This window comes from Sander vitreus, chromosome 2 (genome assembly GCF_031162955.1).
Source record: "Sander vitreus isolate 19-12246 chromosome 2, sanVit1, whole genome shotgun sequence".
NCBI classification, from domain to species: domain Eukaryota; kingdom Metazoa; phylum Chordata; class Actinopteri; order Perciformes; family Percidae; genus Sander; species Sander vitreus.
In genome coordinates, this window is record NC_135856.1 from 28,673,615 (window position 1) to 28,690,091 (window position 16,477).

At 42.3% G+C, this 16,477-nt stretch overlaps 1 protein-coding gene across 2 annotated transcripts in view; it reads left to right on the forward strand.

Annotated features, from left to right (window-relative positions):
- Positions 1 to 470: 470 nt before the first annotated feature.
- The window catches only part of grk4 (G protein-coupled receptor kinase 4), a 49,116-nt gene continuing 33,109 nt past the window's right edge, over positions 471 to 16,477 (forward strand). For both annotated transcript variants that reach the window (XM_078264686.1, XM_078264677.1), the window contains exons 1-2: positions 471 to 810; positions 13,660 to 13,755. In XM_078264686.1, coding sequence (XP_078120812.1) covers positions 759 to 810; positions 13,660 to 13,755 — 148 coding nt within the window. In that variant the 5' untranslated portion in view covers positions 471 to 758. The remainder of the gene's footprint in view (positions 811 to 13,659; positions 13,756 to 16,477) is intronic.

Sequence of the window (16,477 nt, forward strand, 5' to 3'; positions counted from 1 at the left end):
CAAGAAGAGGTCTGTATTAGGTCTCTTTGGCCAAAGGCATTCATGTTTCCAGAACATACACATACACACATACACCAGAAGCACATCATACAGCTGTATAGGCCTAGTAGAACATCGTGGAAAGGACACGTTTACTTATTCATGTTTGGATAAAAAGAAAAACAATTACTTAAAGGAAACATCTCTTTTTTTCTAGATGTTTCCAGCAAGCCCTCGCTCCTGTGGTTGGGGAGACTAATTATGCCGGAGGGAAACTTGTAGAAAACGACACACATAAGCACGTTTTAATCCAAAACTGCCACACAATAAATGGCATAACCATCCATACTTTCAGGAGGCTAGGAAATTGCATGCATGTATGAATGCGCTTGTGTGTGAATGTGTGTGTGTGTGTGGTTGCACTGGTTGTAAATTGATCCCTCCTACTTTCGCTGGTTCGTTGTGCAGAGGAGGGGCGAGGAGGAGGAAGAGGAGGAGGGAGCTGAAGCAGGAAGGAAGGCAGGCAGAGAGAGAAGGGAGGCAGGCTATGAATGCTAACAAGCCCCGTCGTAATCATAGAGCTCCGTAGGTAGTGTTTGTTAAAACGTCTTGCTATGGAGAGAAACGACGACCACTATTAAACACCTACTATGCGCCAGTGCCGCGTTCGCCTTGTGCGCGTGCAGCAGCCACACCGTTGTCGGCACGTTTGATCAGAAAAAACGTCTTTTTCCGCTGAGTGAAATGTATCGCGACTGCTCGGGCTTCACATTCTGACAATGGAGATTGAAAATATCGTGGCCAACACGGTTCTCCTGAAGGCAAGGGAAGGTAAGCACAGCTGAACGGCAAAAATAAGAAATTAAAATGTGTTTTTCCCCCCTACCTCAATGCCATGGACGAGCTTACGACTGTCCTCCTTGGGATTTCTGCTTTCTCTGTCTCCCATCCCTGCGCAGCGCTTTGTCTCCGGGCAAACACCACACATATTCCGTTAAAATCAGCTGTTTGTACACTAACAACACACATATTTACCAGGCAGGTTAACATAAGGCCCAGCAGGCTGGAGATGAACAACGCAGGGAGTGTTTGCAGCATCGCGCTTAGATCGCAGCGTTGCATTAGAGGCAGTCGAGCAAAATCTTTCACACAAGCACTGGTCAGTGGTTTTGTGGATATTTACAATTTACGATAACATTAATATTTAATGATATTCACATTACATGGTATGGAGTGTGGACCAAAATTTAGCTGCGCAGTGGGGCACTGTGCCTCAGTACAGCTTCTCTTTACCTGTCATTGTAGGTTTTGGTGCGTTTAAAGCCCAATTAGGAATGTAAAGTGAACGTGTGGAAGCCTATTATTTGACGCAAAAATATGCCACTGCATTGCCGTTTCGCTGTTGATAAGGAGCTACTGTGAGAAAGGAATAACGTTATAGTGGAGGTTTTGGATGCAGTGGGAGACTAGGAGATGAAGGCCCACCATGTAGCCTACCACGGCGGCACAGGCGTTATATAGCCCCGGGTGTTCACGCTGCTCAGTGGGCCGGTGATCCCACAGCAGCTCTCTTGGAGGTGAAAAAGAGGCGAGTATCCATCTGTTTTCCAGGAGATAGCAGAGAGGCTACTTTGTAGCCAGTGAGTGGGCGCACGCAGGGTGGGTGTACAACACAGTATTAGCTGCCAGAGGAGGGTAAAAAGGTGTCATTACTGCTCAACGATTTCCACTTGTGTTTTTCTCTCTTTCAATCGGATAGGACACAGCATATGAGGGTCTATGGCTTTAGAAGATATTGACCAAGTTAATGCATTTTGTATTCCAGGCCAGGTGTGTAGTGTGTACGAACAACAACAACAGCGTGTAAATTTAAATGTCCCCACTGGGGATTAATAAAAAGTATAACATAATAAAATAAATGATAACATTTTGCTCGAAAGCAAAGTCGCTCACAGTGCGTACATGGCTCGGGGGTCGCGGTTCATTGTGGGTATGCAGAGGCCTTCCCTGCTCATGGTTTGCATTGTATTCGGACTGCGTTTCAGTTCAAGAGTAAACGCCAACACGAACTGTGAAATGGATTATTCACAGCAGTGAATCCATTTCAGCTGCTCCTTACGAGGCATACGGCTTTCCTTTACCTGCAATTAAATGGTGCTTGGCATTTGTCATGAGTGTTACCCCGTGAGGGCGATTGTACAACACTGATCCTGATCTACGGGCTGCTCAGTACCTGTCAGTGTCCTCAGCCAGAGGCTCCAAAAGGTTCTCAGTGATGAGCCATGAACAGAGTAGAAGGGGCCTGGTATTTCTCCAAAGTTCACTTTAATTTATTTAGTTTCAATGGTAAGGTATGTGCTGAAAACATTTAGTTAATTAATCAGGTGGTCATTTGTCAGGAAATGTATTGCTATTTCCAGTAATTATTTGAGTCCTTTATCAAGATATACCAACCCGCTATTATGTTCTTATAATTTGTGATGTAAACTTGACTTAATAACATTGTTAGTTGGACATGTTGAGTGTACAGTCAGTGTTTTTTTTTTTGTTGTTGTTATATTTCTCCCTGCTATACCATTCACTGTGTTAATTAGCACTCAGATTAAAACGGCTAATCACTCCCAATTTATCCCTTTATGGTGCACAGGAGACTAATTTGATTTTAATTAGGCTTTCCAGAGGTGGGTGTTTGCAGCTGTCAAAGTGTTTCAGTATGTCACAGTGACAATTGTTAACAGTGGCAGTGTCACGAGCTGTGGAGCAAATCCCACCTTTTTAAACACACAAATCCAGACAGAAAACGGCTCCTGAGGATCAGAGGTCAGCTGCCTTTTTTTAATTTTTTTATTCAAGAGTCTCTCCTGGATCACCTTCGTGCTACACGGAATCAAGGCCTCTGCAAGCAGCAGCTGCATGCGCTGGGTCCAAAACCACTGAGTCAGCAAGAGTTTGCCCTGCCAACGTGTCCTTGAGCAAGACATTAAATCAGTTGTTCTGCAACTCTCTGACCTCGTTGTGGAGACGGGAAATGACAATTTCCCAACGTACTAATAAGTACGCATGGCGCATAAACAGTCATAGAACGTTATGCAGCATTCTCCATCGCAGAATTATCTTTTGATTAATAAATGCCTAGAATACCTTTTCTTCTGGTCACGATATGCTCATAACCTTTGACTTTTTAGTCAACCTTCGAACACCTGATGCTGATGTGAAACTGGGTGGCCAGAGTGAGAAGAGTTATGACAGGGTGTGTCTGGCCTGTCACAGTTGAAATGACACGTCAAGGGAAGTGGCTTGGTTTTGTAGGGATGACACTGCGCCCGCCACTCCCCACCTCACCTCAGTGAAATGTGTGCGTATACATTTGGTACAGCAATGTGGAAAGGAAATAACAATTTTTTTTTAGACAGTGTACATAGATTTTTCGTTTTCCTTAGAGCTGCAAGAGGTGACAGTTGCATGAGGTGACAGTCTTGTACAGTCAGAGGACGTTATCACTGTAGCTCCCCTGAGAATATATTAGAAAGCGTTGTGAGAATACCTAGAGTTTTTGAGGATGTAAAAACTATTTTCACAAAGTCTCATACAGTAAAACATCAAAAGCATCGCCTCAATAATTGTATTGACAGTCCAAACCCATTTCACATAGTTGAGTAATATTGATATTCAATATTTACCAGTCGATCGTAGAATCCGACTGTCGACTGATATATTGGAGGGCCTGTTTTGGCGGCTTATATTGTTTAATCCTAGACTGTAATGGTGCACGTATTGGCTGATATTCACAGAAAAACGTGTAGTACATAATGCAGTTAAAAGCACTTGAGATAATTTAGAAACAGGGTTATCATACTTTGTCCTGCAGACTCCACTGTTTACAATACTTTTCAGCACCTGAGTTGGCAGAGCACCCTATCATAGCGGAGCAGATGGCGGTGTCAAGTCTGTTGAGAAAAATTGTGTTTACTCTTCAGCTGTAAAATATCCTTCCTCCATTACATTTATTTGTCAGAGCTCTTTAACAACCAAATGGGAGGGTCCCCTTTGGTCAATTTCACATTAAAAAAAAGATGGTTCCTATAAAAAAAGGAAACCTTTGTATATACAAACTGATATGTTTCATACAATTGTATCTCAAGAGGGAAGCAAGGTGTGCTGAATAGCCACTACATTTTTTTATATCGGGCATATTTTCCTCTTTCAGACCTGACAACAGATGCTAACCCGAATCTCAACCTTGATGTGTAAATAATTAAGACATTGCCGATGTTGTAAATTTCTTTAAAACAAATCCACCCCTGAATGCCAATGTCATTGTTAGATATAGATATCCGCAGTCTGCACATTACAGTAATTCATTTTGTGAAACTGTTGCAATTTTTCTTTCTCTCTGATCAGGCTTGATATTTGACTAAATATAAAAAAAAACAAACATAGAATTTAACTCTGTTTTTAAACTTGACATATCATATAACAGGCAGGTTGTACATAAGCCCTTCTGCACAACATGTCTGTTATATGAGTAGCTGAAAGGTAATGTCTTGAACTAAAGCACTGTATTCTATACTGCTTTGTTTTTAGTTAGGATGTAACACGTAGGCAAGAGGTGGATCTGGGTGTTGTAGTTCCTAAGGGGACTGCTCTAGAGCGCCTGGGGGATTCTTAAATTGGACATACCAACAAAATGAGGCCAGTTAATAACCCCCTAATATTAATATATCTGTAAATGTGTAGTTTATTGACAATGCTTTTTACTTCACTTAGATATTTACATTTCCCACAGTTCTCTTTGAGAGACTGTTTACTAGTTGCATTCAGTTGTGTCTGTATATGTATATCATACATACATACATACATACATACATACATACATACCTACCTACCATGTGTAGAGAGCAGTGGTGTGTGCATGGTCAGAGCATGACAGAAAGAGTTCTTCCAGTTGAGAATAGTTGCGCCCCTTAGTCAAAACACAAACTGTTGGATGTCTGCAATGCATTCTGGTCTTTTTTTTTTTTTTTGTCATTTAAGCTTGTAAAATGCCCAACCTGAGGTGCTGACTACTGCTTATGTTACCTCAGCTTGAAAATATCTGCAATTAAGCTTTAATAAAGCTGGTAATGTAAGGATGTGACTTTACGTTCTCTATCTGGGAATTAGGAACATGCAGTACTCAAAAGTTGACCATTGCCCCAAAACTGTTGTAGGATGAAATCCCCCCCCCAAAAAATTTGGAAGGCTATTCTGTTAAAAACAAAGTGGTGAACCTTCATTTTGTGGCCGTCACTGACTTTGGTAGAGAAATGTGTCAGCGCTAACTAAGAAGCAATGAAAATACCCAAAGGGCAGAGAAGAACAGGATTAAGTTGCACGGCTGAGCGTTATTACTCTTTAATACAAACTTGTATGCAAAGGGGACATGGACATTTGTTCACCACATATTACATTTCCACGCATATTTTCATATTCTAATGTAAGGGTGACTGGACATGAAGGGCATTTCAACCCTTCTTCCTGGAATCAAATTTCACTTGATCTTTTTCTGCTGTGTTTCTTTCATAATTCCTACTGTCTTCATAAAAAGGAAAGAATGTGGACAGTCCAGTGCTCACATTCCTCTGACAAACAGTAGACACTAATCCTGCTTATATAATTCATTTCCGCCTTTACAAGTTGGAAGCGTTGCCATTAAACATTATAGTTTTAAGAGGACATATCTCTGCTGTTGGTGTCTCTAACCTCTCTCTGCTCTCTGCCTCCTCTCCACCCCCCTTCAAATGGTAGGCTAGCAGGTCCTCTCAGACCACTTTCTTGTGACGTAAGCTAGCGTAGCTTTATTAGTTTTGCGGTCATAGCTGGGCTAACACTTGTTGTCATCACTCAGGGGTGTTTCCTCCAGCTGAGGCTCATAACACATATTGCTTTGTGACTGTCCCTTGATGTGGGACTCATTTTACAGTTTTTACACCCACAAATGGGCTGTGCGGAGAACGAGGCGCAGCGTGTTGCGTATGCAGCTATGCTGCACGGCACTAGCAGCGACGCTTGGCTTGGTGGCTTACTGGGATGTTCATTAGCACAATTTCTTGGCAAGCTGACTAAGCATGAAGAGGCACTTTTCTGTGGCAGTTTGTGAACATCATAGGGACCTTGTTCCAGCTGCCTTATTAAATGTTAAATGGCCGTCGTTCCTATGAGAACCCAGCTGTCGGCCTGATTTAACAATGTGTACGGCTGACTGTATTTACAAGTTCGTATGGTTCCAATAAAGATTTTGGTTTCTCTAAAAAGAGTTTTTAAAAGGTCTGGCTGAGTCAAAGTCTAGTAGCGAGTGTATTAAATATCAAAGGTCCTTCATGCTTTATCAGTTTGCCTTTTTTTGAAACGTTCCTAGTGTCACAATTTTGGCATCTGCCCTTGGTAACATTTTATGTCAGTCTTGCCTTCAAATATGACTTGAAAGTGTTGTCTTATCAAAGATAATCTTCAAGGTGTAATATGTGCTATGTGTTCCTCACCCAAGGGCTCAGTGCTGGAGAGGCTGCTTTTGTGTGTTCCTGCTCTTTCAGTGTGGCCATGAAAATGAACTGGTGGGCCCTTCATCTGAGAGACAGCTGGAGATAACCTATAGATGATTAACCTTTCAGTCTGTCCTCTTACAACTCTGTGCGTCTTGCTCAAGTTAGTCTCACCCTGTTCGCTCGCCGTCCCCCTCCCCCCCCCCCCCCCCCCCTTTCTCCCCCAAGACACTGCGAAAACAAGGGTCAGTTTTCAAGCACGTCTCTGCAAGATTTAATGGAATATCTTGAACACAGAGAGATGGGGCAGAGGAAATAAATGTCTTGCAAAACACCACAGCACACTGCTGGAATGTGTGTGTGTGTGTGTGTGTGTGTGTGTGTGTGTGTGTGTGTGTGTGTGTGTGTGTGTGTGTGTGTGTGTGTGTGTGTGTGTGTGTGTGTGTGTGTGTGTGTGTGTGTGTGTGTGTGTGTGTGTGTGTGTGTGTGTGTGTCTTCTCTGCTCAAGTGAAGATCTGCATGTGAGATCCCCACCGCCCCCGGTCCTGCTCATTCTGTTGTCATGTCCTGGAATTTACTCTAATGAGAGAGAGATCTGGCCATGAAGAATAACAAAGGCATATCAAAAGAGAAAATGGTTATATGGGGGAGGGAGCAAGAAGCAGAAGTCAGAGTTGGAAGGAAAATGGGAAGGGGGCATGTGAAAGAGGTGTGGATTAGAGGAGAGCAGTGCTGCCTGATATTCACGTTTGTCTTATCCCCTCTCTCTCAGCTGATGTGTGTCTTTCAGTACGAGTATACAGACGGATTACCTTATGGAAACACTGGGCCTTTGCTTTGAATAGGCAACACAGATACTAGCAGCTAATGTTTTCTTTATCAGGGGCTACTCCAGCCAGTCGCACACTGTATGGGAGAGAGCGACTGGGAAAGCAGCAGGCCATTCATTTATCATGGCCAGGTTGCATTGTGCCCATGTGCGTGTGCATGCTCATATTACAATGGGCCTAAACTATGTGTGACCCTCTCTCATTTCCTACCATTTAAGTCATGTTTTTTGGGAGGATACCGCAGCCGTCCGATTCCGAACCTCCACCTATGTGACTGCTGCAGGGTGGGGGTCAGATCTGACAAGGTATGGGCTGGTTCCAAATATTCAGGGTATGATTACGTTGGCCAAAAATAACTTGGTAAACAGTGTTATCAGTGTTTTTAAAGTTCGAAAAATGCTGTTGGTGCCCAAATGAAGTGGAGTTACTTAACAGCAGGTTTGGCTTTTCACTTACTTTTCTCTTCATTTTATGCTCAGAATACATTTTTAAGTGCACACTTACCCTGCTCTTTTTAACCTCCATGCTTTTTTTTTTTTTCTTTTTTTTTTTATAAAAGTCAGGGTTCAAGGAATTAAACCTTCTTGCACTAAGTCACTGTGTACAAGTGTGTAGCTGAACTGCCCGAAGCGGATTGTGTGAAGATGTAAATACTGGCTGCTTGCTGCCGTGGTCGTTCTGTTATCTGTCACAGACGAGCTTGGTTTTCTGGCCTTGTGTCTGTTATTCCGAGTGTCGGCATGTGACATGTGTTCATCAGATGGGTGAGCGGCTTCTCCCATATGGCGATGCAAAATGAAGACGAGTTGTGAAGACAGCAGCGCCGCACGGCTCTGTGTTCATGGTAACATCTGAAAAAGCTGGGAATCGCAGCAGAAGAAGTTGCCAGTGATGTAGTTTTATCACAGCTATATCTTTAATTTTCACAGAATGACCATTTATTCTCTGATTATGGGTGCAAATACTCGCTTTATGTATTCATACTTTATATGTGCCACATAGTAACAATAGCAAATTGTGAAAAATGTCCACCACAAGTTCCCAGAGGTCATGATGGCTTTTTAAAATGTCTTGTTTTCTCTGTCCAACAGTCCAAAACCCAAAGATATTTAGTATATCGCATATTGTTGTGACTTGTCAGCCAGGATATATGCTGCTGATAGGATATGGGCCCTATCTTGCACCCGGCGCAGCGCAAAGCCCGACGCAAGTGCCTTTGCTAGTTCACCCAGAGATTATGCTACAGTCTACTGTGTGACCTCCAGTTTGGCTCCTTCTCCTACTTGAGATGAAAGAGAGAGGAAGGGAAGAACAGAGAGAGGAGCATATTTGGGATGGTTTTGGACCGTTTTTGGCCTGCACATGCATTAAAAGCATAAACAGCAACTGATCACGGGGGAGGAGAGAGAGCCGAGACAGAAGAGTACACATGAATGTAACATTCATTAATGCACTCATAGCTCATTCCACAGACAGACATACAAATAAAAACCGCATGAAAATACTCTTGGCCTTTCCCAGACTCCCATTGCTTAAATACATCAAACCTGTCAGACGTGAAAATGGAGGAAACACACCAAAATACACACAAAGTAAATAACACTGTACTACTACTACTACTACTGTAAGAAGTGCTGCAAGTGTGATGGAGGTGATGGATAGTAATTGCTCAGTGACTTTCAAAAATGTTAACGTTAATGCAACATAAATGCTTTCCATTGGTGCCACCTTTTGTCCCCTTTAATACATAACACAGTTGAATGAAGAGGACTTTGGTTACCTCAAGTTGTTTTAAAGCAGCTGTAATGGGTCATCCATTCATCTGTGGCCAAAGCTGTTTATGGCATTTTTTTTGTTGGTATTTGACAGCAGAGAGTGGTAGGAAACATGGGGAAATGGAGAGAAGGGGGATGATGTGAGGCCAAGTTTTGGGTCCAGGATGACCTTGCTGTTTTATATAAATCTTTTAAGGAAAGGAATGTGCATCCTTGTAGTTGAGCAGCATGTCTCCTGGTTTGACATCAGTCATTCCCAACATGTTCCAACTTTTGAATCTGGTCACTTCTGCACATGCGCAGACCTGGCCCCGAGATCCTGCGCGATGATCTCAGCGCTGGCTGTTGGGCTCGGCTATGAATGAGCGAAACTGCTCTGAAGTCGGTGTTTATGGAGGGCCCCGTTCTCTCAGAGGGGAGAACCAAAGTTAAATAAATACTTGCTCCATCCTGTCTGCATTAAGGGCTTGCACACATGGCTTTGACGTCAGAGTGACATTAAACAGGGTGGGGTGGCCCAGCCAGCTCCGACAGACACGTGCACTCGCGCACACACACACACACACACACACGCTCGCGCTTTCATAGCTTGCCATTAAAATCCCTGTCTTTCTTTCCTTGTCAGTATCTTTTGTCCATTTTATAGCATACCTCAATTATTCGCTATTTCCTTCTCTCTTTTGTCCTTCTGACCCCAAGTTTAGGTCACATTTCTCGCACTCATGTCTTTTGTACAGTATACAAGCGTTGTCACTTTCAACCTTTTATTGGCACTACATGTATCAACACTTACATTTTCCTCAGCTTCTGACAGGGAAGAAGTTAATCTCTGACTATTTGTTTCTGGTTGTTGCGCTGGTTTGACTGTAATCGTCAATCATTCTGTGTTTTTGGCTCAAGTCTGTGCACGGCTTTCTTCTGCAATATAACCAGCAATGTGCAACTTGCTGTCATCAGACAGTGTGTAAATCCACCATATAACTCCAACATTTATCTTTGCTGTTATTTTTTTTAATTTTGTTTCCTTTACCTGCAACAGTGTCTTCAGAGTACATCTTTGTGCATGTGCTTGTATTTCTATATCTGTGTGCGTGTGTGCGTCCCCTGCAGCCCCACAACTGGTCTGTCAACATGCCTGTCGACGTCTACAACCTGAGACCAGTAGGATCTTATAAGCCTTAACAAGTTGCTGCTCATAACGCTCCTGTCAAGCTATTCAAAGCCTGACACAGTAGTAATAAAAAGAGAGGGTTGCTTTTTTTAATGTGTATGCTACCACTGCTTGTCCAAATAAGTTATGACTACGGCTTGTAGTGCTGATGGTGATACCATCCTTATTAGTATGTTTGTGGTTGTTATTCTTCACTGTGAACATAAGACTGTGATGATTGGTTAAAAAAAAAAAAAAGAAGTGATGTGTTAGTGGTATAAAAGGGTTGGGGATGTTATTGTAGAGGTGAGAGCATGCACACTGTACATACAGTATGCTTGTGTGTGTTGGGAAGGTGTTGTTTTGCAGCTGACCATAGTGACACGCCCCCCCCCCCGTATGTATTTGTGTTGAAGCTGTCACATGTCACTGCCGGACCAGCTGGTGTCTGGTGAACTTCGGGGCAGAGAATTTCCCTCTCTGTCATCCTCAAACCGTCACAGTCTACATGGTTCACTCCAGCTCAGGCTAGGTTGTTTACTCTATGTTTAAAAAATAAATAAATGGAATTGAAGTAATGAGAAAAACATCAATCCAATGACTCTGGGTCCACAGATGTGTATCTGCAGCGAGGGCTGTCTGCCTTAAAGGACAAAAAACGAATTGTCCTTTTTAATCTGACTCCCTCACTCATTTTCTTTTTTTACCAAAATAAATCGAAACCACTGAAGAGGTAGACTGCCTTTTTTTTATTTATTTTTTTAAACAAAACAACAACAACCCAGGAACAAGTTAGAAGAATAGAGTGAAAATCTTCACAAATAAAAAATAAAAGTGCACTTGGTGTATCCATGCCTATTGTAAATAGTGCAGCAATTAGATAAAAACGATGGAAAGTGATAGCGATGTGACAACCCTTCCTTTCATATTGCATCTATGTACTTATTTCTAAACTGCCTTCAAAGCTCATTTCGTCTGACCATGAATAAAAACGCACAAAAGTAAGCAAATTCTCATAATTGAGAAGTTATAACCAGCACAATGTGTTGTTTTAACCAGAAAAATCAGTTTCGACACACACATGCAGGTTGATACCACTATAAGCTTTCCTCTTGTCTCTGTACATTTTTGCTATTTGTGTTAGCTGCTAGTTTTTTCAAATCAAAGCAGCATCTCCTCAGAATACTATCCTAAGTACTCTGTCCATCCTCCAAGTAGTAAATACCTCAGTTCACTCCACACACTTAACACACACCAGTGGTGGAAGAAGTATTCAGATCCTTTACTTAAGTACAAGTAGGTCTAATAATTCCACACTGAAAGAATACTCTAAGTAAAAGCCCTGCAATGAAAATGTTACTTAAGTAATGGTATATAAGTATCATCAGGAAAATTTACTAAAAAGTACAAAAGTATTAAAAGTAAAAGTACTCAATGCAACAACAAAAAAACCCTCACATTTTAGAAACCGTTCTGTCAATCAACTTAGTGTTTAAAGGGGTGATAGAATGCAAAACCGATTTTTACCGTGTCATCGTTGAATAGTGACAGTTTAGTGGGTAACTAGGACATACATAGAAGCTCAAAATCCCATTGACACCTCTTTCCTCTGCAAATCTCACAATTTGAAACTGCCTCTGAAAACGGGCAAATCTCAACGAGCCGCCTAGTTGACATCAACTCGGCGGCTCCTCCTCATTTGGCTCTAGTCTCTATCTTTGTCACGCCCAAACATTTACGTAGGCTACACCTCTGATCTGAGGTCAGCTTAGTCTTCTGAATAGGTCGCGCAGATCTCAGACATTGTAAACATTGTTAATCTGCTATTTTAGACTTTTTAATGCGAGAAATCGACTATGTAGAGGTCAAATATGGGCCGTTTTACGAAAATTGATGTCTAATTGCAAATTTTGTCCGACTGTGTGTCGCAGTTCAGCAGGAGCTCAGCAGGCTAACGTGACAGCGGCCGGTGCTGCCTCGCCGCCCGGTGTGTCCTACTTCATAGACTCGCTGTGAGCTAGCTGGATCTCCGTCACGAAAGGAAGCCTGCGGCGCTCCATACCCGCGCAAAGTCACCGTTTCTGGGTAACTGGACTACAAAATGCCGAGGCCCTGATGGCGCTCCAGGCCTTGCAGCTAGCCGCGATCTTTACCCATAGGATTGAAGGGACAGTAGCAGCTAACGAAATCCCTAATGTTCACAAAAATGCATTAAATTGAAATCGGACACCATAGTTAGCTTTATAAGACCTAGCTACCCAGAGCTCCGTGGAGCTCCGGGTAGCCCAAAGTATTCCAGTAGTCCAGTACCCAGGGAAACGGTGACTTTCACTGGGTATGGAGGTTGCCACTTTCTCGTCAGACTGTGTGGAGCTCCTAGCTAAAGTCTGACACGTTTTACCAAATTTGAAATTAGCCATCAATTTTCGTAAAACGGCCCATATTTGAGCTTTATAGAGTTGATTTCTTGCTTAACAAAAGTCTCAGAAGTGAATTTAATAACGAAATAGCCCGACAAACAATGTATAACTTTGCAGAGTCTGAAATATGAGACCTGCTGTCTCGTCTCCGATGTGTTTCTATGTGGTTCGCTCAAACCAATCAGCGCGCAGCTCATCTAAATATTCATGAGCATACCATATTTGGAAGAAAAGCTCTTGTTCCAAATAGAGCCATATTCACAGGGTAGTTAAGGACCTAATAAAATAGCATTCGGGCAATTTTCAGCCCAACCAATGTTACATCCCCTATTAGGAGACCTTAAGGAACAGTGTAAAATACCCTATATAATCATTCTATCACCCCTTTAATTAGCTTATCATTTCAGCTGTACTTGTAGGCCTATATATTGTTAGGTAAAATTATAACACATTTTAAAAATGATATGTGTTTTGTGTGCAAAAATCTTAATTTGTAGAGTAACTAGTAACTAAAGCTGTCAGATTAATGTAATGGAGTATAAAAGTACAATATTTCTCTCTGAAATGTAGTGGAGTAGAAAGTGGCATGAAAGGAAAAGATAAGTAAAGTACAAGTACCTAAAATTTTTACTCAAGTACAGTACTTGAATAAATGTACTTTGTTACAGTCCACCACTAAGAGTGTGTGTGTGTGTGTGTGTGTGTGTGTGTGTGTGTGTGTGTGTCTCATGATCTTTGAAACTGTCGACATTCTTCAGCACATGCTCAGTCACGATGCATAGAGGCGACTGGTGAGATGAAGCAGCTGTCCCTGCCTCTGGTCGCTGCCTGGTCAACATACTGCACACACATCCACACTAGACCGGTTGTCCTCTTGTTCTTGTGTAGAAAATGCCAACTATTGGACCAAAGACTCCAACTGCAATGTTGAAACAGCGACTAAGGATTGATGGGCTGATTTGAATCTCTCTGTGTGTCTCTTAGGTGGAGGAGGGAAGAGGAATGGTCGCAGTAAGAAATGGAAGGAGATGCTAAAACTCCCCCACATCAGCCAGTGTGAGGAGCTACGCCGCACTATCGGTGAGAAACCTGGAGTGTGTGTGTGTGTGTGTGTGTGTGTGTGTCAGAAGGATAACGTGCCATGCTATGTCGTTGGGGTGGGTGTGACTGCGGGAGGAAGTTCAGATTGGACTTCCTTCCTGTTTCTACCCGTCTCCACCCGCAGTTACAGGCGGGAGACAGGAAACGGTGTGTATAGATGTGTGTTTGTGTGTGTCTGACTCAGGGAATCCGTTTGCACAGCCGTTTCTTAATCTCAAAGTCTCCCCTAACATTAGGTGTGTGTGTCTCAATGACTATCTGTCTGCTCACACAGCAAATCAAAACGTCTTCATTCCTGCTTCCTTCCTGTTCTCTACATCCAGGTTTGACTTGAAAGTAGGGGCAACATTCTCTTTGTGTGGCACAGACAAGTGCTCTACTCCTGGGCTACATTATCTCTTCGTTCCCCCCCACCCACCCTGGTCCTCTGAATGCCACAGCACTCCGTGTGTGTGTGTGTGTGTGTGTGTGTGTGTGTGCGTGCGTGTGTAATAGTGCGTCACAGCTATCTCTGCCAGAGATTGCAGTGCTACCCTCCCCCACATACTCTCCCTCCCTCTTTTCTGTCTCCATGCCTCCCCCTCCCACTATCTGCATCTCTCTCTCTCTCCCTCCCTCTTTCCACCACTTCAGAGTAACATAAGAGTGGCAGAACAGGAGAGTTATGGAGTGAGTGAATAAATGAAACAAAGAGAGAGAGGCTTTTACAACGGGAGGAAAGAAGGGAGGCTGAGTGAAAGATGTAGATGAACATACTCCCTACGGCGATACCTCATACTCGGCGTCAATTGTGTTCCTTGTCGTTTTGTCTTCATATCACAAATCATTATTCGCAGACCATCATGAACTTGAATGTGTCTGCCGTCTGCCGCAATAGATTACCTGCTTAAAAAACGGAACATAATTGTCACCTTAAGTGTGAAGAAGCGTTTTGTCTTCATATCACAAATCATTATTCGCAGACCATCATGAACTTGAATGTGTCTGCCGTCTGCCGCAATAGATTACCTGCTTAAAAAACGGAACATAATTGTCACCTTAAGTGTGAAGAAGCGTGTGTGTGTGTGTGTGTGTGTGTGTGTGTGTGTGTAGCAGCTGTTGAATTTTACATACGTCACTATTACATATGCTATTGCGTAATTTCCCTATCACACTGAGCCCAGGATCAAAATAATCTTTTGCCTCCTTAAACACACAGACGTATAGGCATGCGTGCACACACACACACACACACACACCTGTGTGCAGAGACGCTCACACATGCCCATACACAGTGTAGGCACGGCAGATAGAAGGATACAGTAAAGCGACTGATAGCAGTGTCTTTGTTGTGTCTTGATAATGTCAGGCATTTGACCTTAGCCTTGACAAGTGTGCAGTACTTCTAGGAAGCCTAGATTACATTATGTGGGCTGCAGCCACTTTGTCTCCCAGCCTTAGGCCACTCTCCCCCTCTCTCCTCCTCTTCTTCTATCTCCCCTTCCCTTTTTTTTTTCTCCTCTGGTATCCATCCAGTGCATACAGTACACCTGCGCCTATTACTTTTGATCTCTGCGGTCTCTCCCTAACAAGCATGCACACCTACTGCACATACGTACACTTCTTCACTGTCTCACCAACGTTCTCAGTCTTAGCCTAAATTGGAGTTTTAATTAAGTTGTAATTTCAGCCTACTTCACTGGCTCAGACAGTTACTACTAGTCCAGGCTAGTTCAAGCTTTACAACTCTCCCTTCATTATTTCCTTTCCTTTCACTTATCTACAAAGGACATTACATTATTCATTTCTGACATCTTTTTGTCTTGCACGTTCTCTCTCGTCTTACTTTCGCAGTTGTTTTTCTTCAGGACACAGGAGCGGTTTCTCTTGAGCAAAGAGGAAAACTTTCTTTGGTTTCCACTTGGCTTACGTTCTCATATTCAAATGATTTAACCCAGACCAAGGCCAAAGAAACTGTGGGTCTTTGGTCTTTCTATATTCACAGTGTACATTTTATAACGGGATTCTTAGTTTTGCAGGTGAGCAGTCTGTAAACCTTTTTATCTGAGAAATAGGCAAGATAAAGAGAGACAGATTAACGTATATTTCTAAATAACTAATTGGGGGTGTATGAAAACATTTGGAAACCATTTTACCAATTTATAAAAGAAAAAATATTGTCTTGGAGGGTAAAATTCTTGTTTGTTTTTCAATTTGTGCATATCGTCGCTTTGTTGGAGGTGCCATTGTTCTGTGCGTATGATGCGTTCATATGGTTTGTTTTTTGGCTTTTGTAATATGGCAGATGTTAAGAGAGATTTTGTTGTGGGATGGGGGGGGGGGGGTCCTTGTTAATAATTTTATTACTGAAAAAACAAAACATTGTTTAAATAAAAGATTAAGAGAGACTGTTCATAGACATGAATGTGATTTAGCATGGTTTCTGTCTTGATATTTGGACATTAACAGACACAGTTAATGTTGTATGCTCTACCCACTAAGGCTGCACAAATATCACAGGATTAAATCATTTATATAATTTATTTATTCATTTCAACCTTCTTTTTTTTTTTTTAAATAGCAGGCTGTCATGAATTACCTTTGTAGTAGTTGTTGCTCTTACAGGAATAAGCTATGTTTTTAGAACATTGACTTGTTTACCATTAAGGTATGAAAACATGGTTACTAAAATCATTCAGGCGTCCCTGGGTACAGATTGTTG